This window comes from Fusarium oxysporum, chromosome 1 (genome assembly GCF_000149955.1).
Source record: "Fusarium oxysporum f. sp. lycopersici 4287 chromosome 1, whole genome shotgun sequence".
Lineage (NCBI taxonomy): Eukaryota > Fungi > Ascomycota > Sordariomycetes > Hypocreales > Nectriaceae > Fusarium > Fusarium oxysporum.
This window is the reverse complement of record NC_030986.1, coordinates 5,150,567-5,158,303: the sequence shown is the minus strand read 5'-3', so window position 1 is coordinate 5,158,303 and position 7,737 is coordinate 5,150,567. Positions and strand designations below refer to the sequence as shown.

Below are 7,737 nucleotides of genomic sequence, written 5' to 3'. Positions count from 1 at the left end.
GAACAATATCTCGATCACAACGATCGTGATCATGATGCTATTTCTATTGCTTCCTTGTCCTCCTTCTCCGAGACCAACAGCGTCAAGACCGAGAGCACCACGGCCAGCAGCGTCGATGATGCCTCTAGTTTCTTTGATGATGAGCCTATCTTGACAAAGGGTCCCCTCTCGATTCATACGGACATTCGATCATCGTCTGTTGTTCAAGCGCCCCCCTCGCCCCCCCATTCCGAGGCAGCGCACGGCGATGAGTCTTCTGTTTCCTCTCCTACTTCTATGGAGTCGCACGAATACTCCACCCCCCCTTCACGTTCCATGTTGTTTTCTGGTTCCGAGACAGCTGCTGCTATCTCTGACTTGACCAGATCACTCGTTCACGACGAAGATGAGACCTCGCAGTTCGATGACGGCGACTTTGCAGTCGCCTCGGATTCTGATTGCGCAGAGAGCCAGTCGTCACTGGACGTAATGGATGATGGAGAACAATCTAATGACAAGTATGAGGATGATCTAGAGGAGGAGGACGATTTTCCTACTACTCAATTTCCTGAAGATGCTAGCGACGGTTGCGATTTCTATGACGATACCCCAAATTTCGATGACACACCGACTCCCCGACAGGAGTCTATCGCGCCCTGCTATATTGAGTACAAGTCCGTTGCGGCATGGAGAATACCTTCTCCTCGTCGTTCACCTTCCCCCTCTCCACGAAGCCATCACCCCTACCGCCGAGAAGGCTCAAGTCTGAAGGACATCCGCCGAAGTCCTGAGGAGTCCATGAGCAAAATTCAGAAACCGATGCATGAGCAAAGGAAAAGGCCGACGTTTAGGAAACGGCTTGATTAGCGGTTGGGGAGGCAGGGTGCTTTGTATATATTTGACGCAAGCGATAGATACCTGTATCTGATGACTTTAATCCTTTCTTAATCACTTCTCTCCACAGTCGCTCGCGACATGGTCACTCTTATACACTGCCTTGATAAAGAGGCTCTGGTGGTCATTTTCAAGTGAAAATGCCCTGCTTTTAGAATATCCAAGTGAGTACGTTCCTGCGCCTGATGTACCTGCAGCGTTTGACGTGACCGTTTTACCCGTATCACGGCACGTGGGTCATGTGGCTTTGGTGTTGACATGCGACGGCGCAACCATCACGAGGCACAGACCATTTGAAGAGTGATATATACTACCACGTGGGCTAATGACGTACACGAAGCTTGTTCTCTATGGGATTGTCGACGATTGTTGATCGGGATCGAAGCGTACCTGCATGCTGTTCCTGGCGGCCGGCTGTCAGGGACGCCACGGGAAGTTTGCTGTAACGACATGGTAAGTTGTGAGGGTGTACGATAGAGAGGTACGTTACAATAGATGAGTTATCTCATGGTTGTTGATTTACTGTTACATCAAGGAGTTTGGGGTGTTTATTCTATGCTATCTCATGTTAATTCCCGAGTGTAAGTTTATGAATCATGATGCTTATTAGAAGTGGTGTAATGTATGTTGTTTGACTTGTTTATCAACTCAATATGAGCCCCTTGGAATGATGAAATAGAATAATATATGAAAAGATTCCTTATAAAATGAACTCCATCTCGCAGCTTGCTAAATATCTCTCTCCTAGTGACATTGCCCGGTGTGTGTGTGAATCGTTGATTTTCTTATGAAGATACAACCAAGACTATTGACTGTCCCATTAACTCCCTTGAACTTTGTTTAAATTGAGAAGTCTGACTTGATCTTGAGGGCCATCTTTGAATTATCCGCTCAATGATGATGTTCTGTAGGTGTTGGAGCGATGAAAAATCTCACTCATATTGAACTTATCACCATGCTTTCATGAGCGGCAGCCAGAGTGAACAATACACGATCTAAATTCAGTCTTGATCTATTTGTCAGAGAAATGAATTGAAATGCTTTAGGCGTTGCTGGTATGAGATGTAACATGCCATGGTTGGCGCTGTTCATCAAGGTGGGTGGTGAGCTATGCTTCTCACCTTTAAACTGATTATAGCGCGAATTCGCTCCGCCTCTCTCAGCGACTTCCCAATCACCGTAGCATGTGTCTCAGTAAATGGCCAAACGCGCTTGTTTTATTTAGAACAAAAGTCCCTTATGCAGATAGATACCTGTTTGGATTGAGACTGCTGTCCATTAACTGCTGCAGGGTGTATCTTACACTTGTGTTCTCTGTCACCCCGCACTTTGTAACCAAACTTGAACATCAACAACCACCATGTCCACCACCACCACCAAGAAGACTGCTCCATACGGGGACTGGGAATCACCAATCTCGGTAGCTTCAATTGTATCTAAGACGAGAAGACTTGCCTCACCTAGAGCCAATGTAAGCATTCTGGCACTTGATGATCTCAGCAGCCGTTGACATGGACAGCCCAAATCTGGTAGAGCTTTCTACACGGAAAGCCGCGAAGATGGAAGCACAACTATTGTTGAGATCCTGAAAGACAGTATCAAAGATATTCTTCCATCCGAGTACAGTGCCGAGAATAGTGTGTATGAGTATGGCGGTTCAACATACGCCGTTCTCCCAGATGATCGTATCATCTTCTCCAACAAGGGTGATACAGTTCACATCTTAAACCCAGACAGCAAGGAAGTTGAAAAACTGACTGGCCACTCCAACCTGAGATATTCAAACTTTGAAGCAAACTTGACGTCGCCATGGGTTCTGGCCAACCAGGAAGACCATGAGCGTGACACTCCTGATGGAGTTCGCAACTACATCGTGGCAATCAACACTGAAACAGCCGAGGTAAAGCGGATACTTGACACTGCTGACTTCTACTATGAGCCATCTTTCAGTCCGGATGGTTCAAAGCTTGCGTGGCTGGAGTGGAATCATCCTGAACTGCCTTTTGACTCTGCGCGGCTGTATACTGCGGCATGGAACGATGGGACCATCTCAGATATTAGCCTGATTGTAGGAAAGGATCGTGAGGGCGTCGCAGAACCTAGATGGGGCCCCGATGGATCCCTCTTCTTTGGTAAGGAGGTCGGAGAATATCGTCGCTTGTTCCGTATTCTTCCCGGAAGTGATGAGCATGTTGAGATCAAAGTCAATGGTATCGCCAATGCGGAGTTTGGAGGACTTCGATGGTTCCAGGGAAGGTAAGAACCCCGAAGTCACCATGATAATCCCGCTGAACGAATATAGTCACACGTATGCACCTTTGTCTGATCGACATCTTGTCGCGTCTCCCTTCATTCTGGGGAAATCTAGGGTAATTCTCATCGATCTAGAGTCGGGAAGGTGGAAAGATATCGGCGATTCTCAGAGACTGGCGGAAGTCCAGCTGGACGCAGTTGCACGCTTGAGCAATACCTCGGTTCTTGTTGTTGGTTCCGGAGAGACTAATGCTAAAGCGCTCTATCGAATTGACACTGAAGGCTCAGGTCAGATCACCCAAGTCCGAGGGTCCACAGACGATGGGCTTCCTAGAGAATTCTGCTCCAAGCCTATCTTGAAGACAATCCGCTCAAAGGGCCAACCCGAAAGAGAGTTGTATGGATTCCTGTGGTTCCCGCACAATCCTGACTTCCAGGCTCCGGAAGGAGATCTACCTCCTCTGATCATGACAAGTCACGGAGGGCCAACATCTTACACCGGCCCTGGTCTTGACCCGAGAACACAATATTTCACCTCGAGAGGATATGCAGTTCTTGCTTTCAACTACAAAGGCTCATGCGCTCATGGGCGTGAATATCGTGAAGCTCTCTGGGGAAACTGGGGCTTAGTGGACTCAGACGACGCTGCGGAATTCGCAGATAATTTGACGTCCAAGGGAGTGGTGAAACTTGGTGGAGTAGGAATCACTGGTGTAAGCGCAGGAGGTTACAACACCCTTCGAAGCTTAACCCGTCACCCGAGCACCTTCGCTGGCGGTGTATGTCTCTCAGGTGTAAGCGACATCAAACGCCTGGATGACTCAACCCACAAGTTGGAATCAGACTACACAGATCACCTAGTGTTGCAGAAAGGGGTAGATAAGAGCGAAAAGGACAGAATCTGCCATGAGAGGAGCCCCTTGTTCGAGGCTCATAAGATCACAGCCCCGTTGCTGCTCTTGCATGGAGGTAGCGATAAGATCACGCCGCTGGACCAGGCACAAGAGATGGCCAATGCTATTAAGAAGGCAGGGGGCGAGGTTGAGCTTATCGTTGTACCAGAAGAAGGTCATGGATTTGGGCAGCCGAAGAACGTGAGGCTGTGGCTTGAGGAGGAAGAGAAGTGGTGGAGAAAGACGTTGCTGTAGGATGTGACGGATTATTGGGATAACTGAAAAGAGACATTCTGTCATGAGGAAGACTGGCTGTAAGGTCTAACAAGCTAATGCGAATTACACGAAAGCCGCATCTTAAGAGCTTGACGACAAGGGATTCTGAAATGACCATTCATGCTAACGCTTCTCATTTTAAAGCACCATCACCAGGGTATCCCACTTCAGTTAACACCCGATTTTAGCTTACCATTAGACTTCCAAACCTCGTATTCGAAATCAGGCTGGAATTCAGTATACAACGCCTCCTATTCACCATGTCAGTCAACTGTTTGTAATTTCTTCCATAGAACGGCAACTCACAGGATCAGCATTGTAACGATAGGTGTACTCAGCCTCTTCATTACCAATAATCTGCCTCGGCAGTCCAGCACTCTCGACCAACAGCTGGATCTCACACGTCCTCTCCATGAGGGAAAACAAATACGCCGCTTCATCAACTGTTTTACCCGCCGTCAACAGCCCATGGTTCTGCAGAATGACCGATCGGTTCTTCGGACCGAGTGCTTTGGCAATACAAGCGCCCTCATCGTCTTCAAAGACAACACCTCCAAAGTCGGAGTACACGCTGTGGTCGTTGTAGAAGATACAAGCATCTTGACTGATCATCTCAAGGGGCTTCCCGAATGTTGACCAAGCCTTGCCATATTTAGAGTGAGCGTGGCATGCAGCGTCTACATCTGGTCTGGCTTTATGAATAGCAGCATGAATTGTAAAACCAGCTGCGTTGACGGCGACTCGGTTACCGCCAATGACTTGGCCGTCTTCGTTGATGTGAACCATATGGCCTGCCTCAAGCATTCCGAAGTGAACACCCATACTGATCTTGTTAACGTGAAATTCACCCAAGGGGAAAATAAGACTCACGGGTTAATCCAAAATGTGTTAGGATCAACAGGATCTCTCACACTGATATGTCCCGCAGCACCCTCAGTGAACCCCATACGGGAAAACACGCGAAAGGCACCAGCCATGTGTTCCAATTGCCATTGTCGCTTTTGATAAGGGTCCTCGATCTTGGGAATTCCAGGATATGGGATACCGCCTGTTGCAACAGCTGCAAAGTTCTGGTTGACTGGCTCCTCGGGCGTTGAAGCCGAAGCTTCGGAGCTTGTTGCGAAGGATGCGGATCGAAGAGAAGGTTGGAATTTTGAATAAGGTTTGGTTGTGAGTTTCTGAGAGGGGAGGATAATACGGGATTTAGAGGCTGAGCTGCTGAATGAAAGTGAGGCCTGCCTGGAGATAACTCGCTTTAGAGGCGCTGTACGGAAAGACTTTGATGTGAGCATTATGCTTATTTGTGCTTGATGAGTGAATACAATGAAGTCAATGATTTATTTGATTATGAGAGTTATAGAATTGCCATGCCTGACTTCCTGTCAGTTATTCACTCGGTCTTCATTTATATGAGCCGGCCGGCCAGAGTGAACCGGCTCTCTCCCGGTCCCGCAAGTCAGTGAATCAACAATCAATCAACTTCCCCGCCTCAAGATAGAGTCCAAGCTAAAGCAGCACCTAACGGCGGTAGTTGTATCTTTCTGCGAACTATCCAACCACTGCTAGGGTGTTTTGGTGGACCTTGCTGTCTGCGGGGTGCATTTCATATGACAAATCCGGGCCTTGTCATTTGAGTCAAGACGAGGTTCATGAACATCAGATTCAAACCAAACGCTTTTGCCGGAGCAATCTATTATCGCCAATTATTAAGTATAATACATTCTCGCTTTATATCACTGACACTCTAATCTGTGTATTTCCCTCCATCTGCACCGTTTGGCTTGGACCTCTCAAGGCGACCGAGGCTCTGTCCGTCCATCCAGCCCTTTGGCCTTCTGCTCAGCTTCCACCTCACAGCCATGCACAATGCACCAAATGTCTTGATGCCAAAAGCGACCCAGAGCAAGATCTCAGAAGCCAGGCGTCGTCTTCCGTGCATGCTGATACCGTCTGGTAAACGCTCCTCGAAATACCCCAGGTAACGAACAAAGAAAACTGAGTTAAGACATGTGTGACCGGCAGCGATGCCGAAGTAAGCAGCCGAAATGGCCCAGTAGGTGAGCCGGACCTTGTCCCATACGTAGTCGTCGAACTGCTCGATTTCCTCCTTGCTGCCCTTGGGAAGAGGACACCATCGCTTGCCGATGATGCAACGACACTTCATCCAGTGAGGTCTGTTGGGAATAACCCACTCTCGGAGAATGTCCATAATGCTGAATACCAGAGCGACATAGATATTGACCCAGACGATCCAGCTACTGATCGGAAGTCCACCGCTGGCCATGTAGCTTCGCCAAGCTTCAAAGAAGATGTTGCCACATGGATCTTCATACGGGCCCGGCTTGGGGCAGTTGAAGGTGTCTTCTGGTAGTCGAAGTTCAGTGGCAATTTGGTTAAGATCATTAACGATATTTGAGTGATATCGTAGTCCCGAGGATGTGATTCCAACTTTTGGAAGACCCTTGGGGGCTGTGGGATGTTCCCATCCGAAGGAACTGGCGAACCAGTTTAGGTGCACCAAGAAATGAGAGGTATCATTGTTGGGAATAATGCCTTCAAACTGGTGATTTGTCAGTCGGAAGATCCGGAAAAGTGAATTTATATCTCGAAGTATCGAAATATCAAGAATATGAGAAGTGAGTGATTATGGGTGAACTTACCGAGACCAAGGCTAATGGCTTCCATAGAAGATGATCAGGATCACCACGAATAATGGTGGTACCGGCAATAAACACAATGGACGCCAAAATGACTGAAATAACACTGCCAATTACACCCAAGATGAGAAGAGCATCAGAAATGTTCTTCCTCGTAGGCTTGGTGAGATACTTGAGCATCATGTTGATGATGCAAGTGAGCCGATGCCCAGCTCAGGGCAGAAACTGATGCTGACGATGACGTTACAGAAGAGATAAGAAGATGTCGTGTTTAGGCTGTGAAGAATAAATGAGAGAAATAAATGAGTGCGAGAATGAGAATGTGTAAGTAAAGGTAACTTAGTTGATGATGACTCTATACCTTAGTGAAAGTGCCCCTATTGAACGATGGGATTGGAATGAATGGGCTCAGCCTCGTTTTCTCATCATGCACGATACGAGAAGAGAATCAATAACAACGCGGGGGGGCTTGAGGCGAGTCGCCGAACTAGGTCTAGTCTTTATCTGCAGACGCCCGATGTTCAGGGGTGCTTTAGGGGAGACTACAGCACGTGAGGCCTAGATATTTTCACTCAATACCCATATTCTTACAATCAACCCACTGGTTCACTGATCGAAGAAAACAGAAGCTTGTGATATATGGATCCATCATTAGAGATTGATGATGATGTTCTAGAATGAAATCCTCAACCTCGGCAGTCCCAAAATAGACCCCTCGCTAGTAATAAATAGTTCTATCGACGGGTATTAATATTTGGCGGCCTCAGTTCTCGACCCATGATAAA

The 7,737-nt window shown here is 47.7% G+C and overlaps 5 protein-coding genes across 6 annotated transcripts; 3 read left to right on the top strand and 2 right to left on the bottom strand.

The window, feature by feature from the left end:
• Positions 1-75: 75 nt before the first annotated feature.
• Positions 76-1,731, top strand: FOXG_01128 (uncharacterized protein). The gene has a single exon (XM_018377887.1). The coding sequence runs from the start codon at positions 277-279 to the stop codon at positions 844-846; it is 570 nt and encodes a 189-aa protein (XP_018233686.1). The 5' UTR covers positions 76-276; the 3' UTR covers positions 847-1,731.
• Positions 1,732-2,013: 282 nt separating this feature from the next.
• Positions 2,014-5,624, top strand: FOXG_01127 (uncharacterized protein). Of its 2 annotated transcripts, XM_018377886.1 has the most exons (4): positions 2,014-2,344; positions 2,393-3,129; positions 3,176-4,557; positions 4,610-5,613. In XM_018377886.1, exons 1-3 carry the CDS (start codon positions 2,234-2,236, stop codon positions 4,272-4,274), a joined length of 1,947 nt encoding a protein of 648 aa, XP_018233685.1. In that variant the 5' UTR covers positions 2,014-2,233; the 3' UTR covers positions 4,275-4,557; positions 4,610-5,613. The 2 variants fall into 2 exon arrangements, with proteins under 2 accessions (XP_018233685.1, XP_018233684.1); XM_018377885.1 differs by having other exon boundaries at positions 3,176-5,624.
• On the bottom strand, positions 3,048-5,681 carry FOXG_01126 (L-fuculose-phosphate aldolase). Its single transcript, XM_018377884.1, has 3 exons — positions 5,166-5,681; positions 4,602-5,118; positions 3,048-4,546 (listed from the first exon to the last, which is right to left on the bottom strand). Exons 1-3 carry the CDS (start codon positions 5,585-5,587, stop codon positions 4,463-4,465), a joined length of 1,023 nt encoding a protein of 340 aa, XP_018233683.1. The 5' UTR covers positions 5,588-5,681; the 3' UTR covers positions 3,048-4,462.
• FOXG_18015 (uncharacterized protein) lies at positions 5,663-5,758 on the top strand (the record flags this gene model as incomplete). Its single annotated transcript, XM_018398057.1, has 1 exon — positions 5,663-5,758. The coding sequence occupies one exon, from the start codon at positions 5,663-5,665 to the stop codon at positions 5,756-5,758; it is 96 nt and encodes a 31-aa protein (XP_018233682.1).
• A 193-nt stretch (positions 5,759-5,951) lies between these two features.
• Positions 5,952-7,505, bottom strand: FOXG_01125 (uncharacterized protein). The gene is made up of 2 exons (XM_018377883.1): positions 6,956-7,505; positions 5,952-6,855 (listed from the first exon to the last, which is right to left on the bottom strand). The coding sequence occupies exons 1-2, from the start codon at positions 7,133-7,135 to the stop codon at positions 6,040-6,042; spliced, it is 996 nt and encodes a 331-aa protein (XP_018233681.1). The 5' UTR covers positions 7,136-7,505; the 3' UTR covers positions 5,952-6,039.
• Positions 7,506-7,737: the final 232 nt, after the last annotated feature.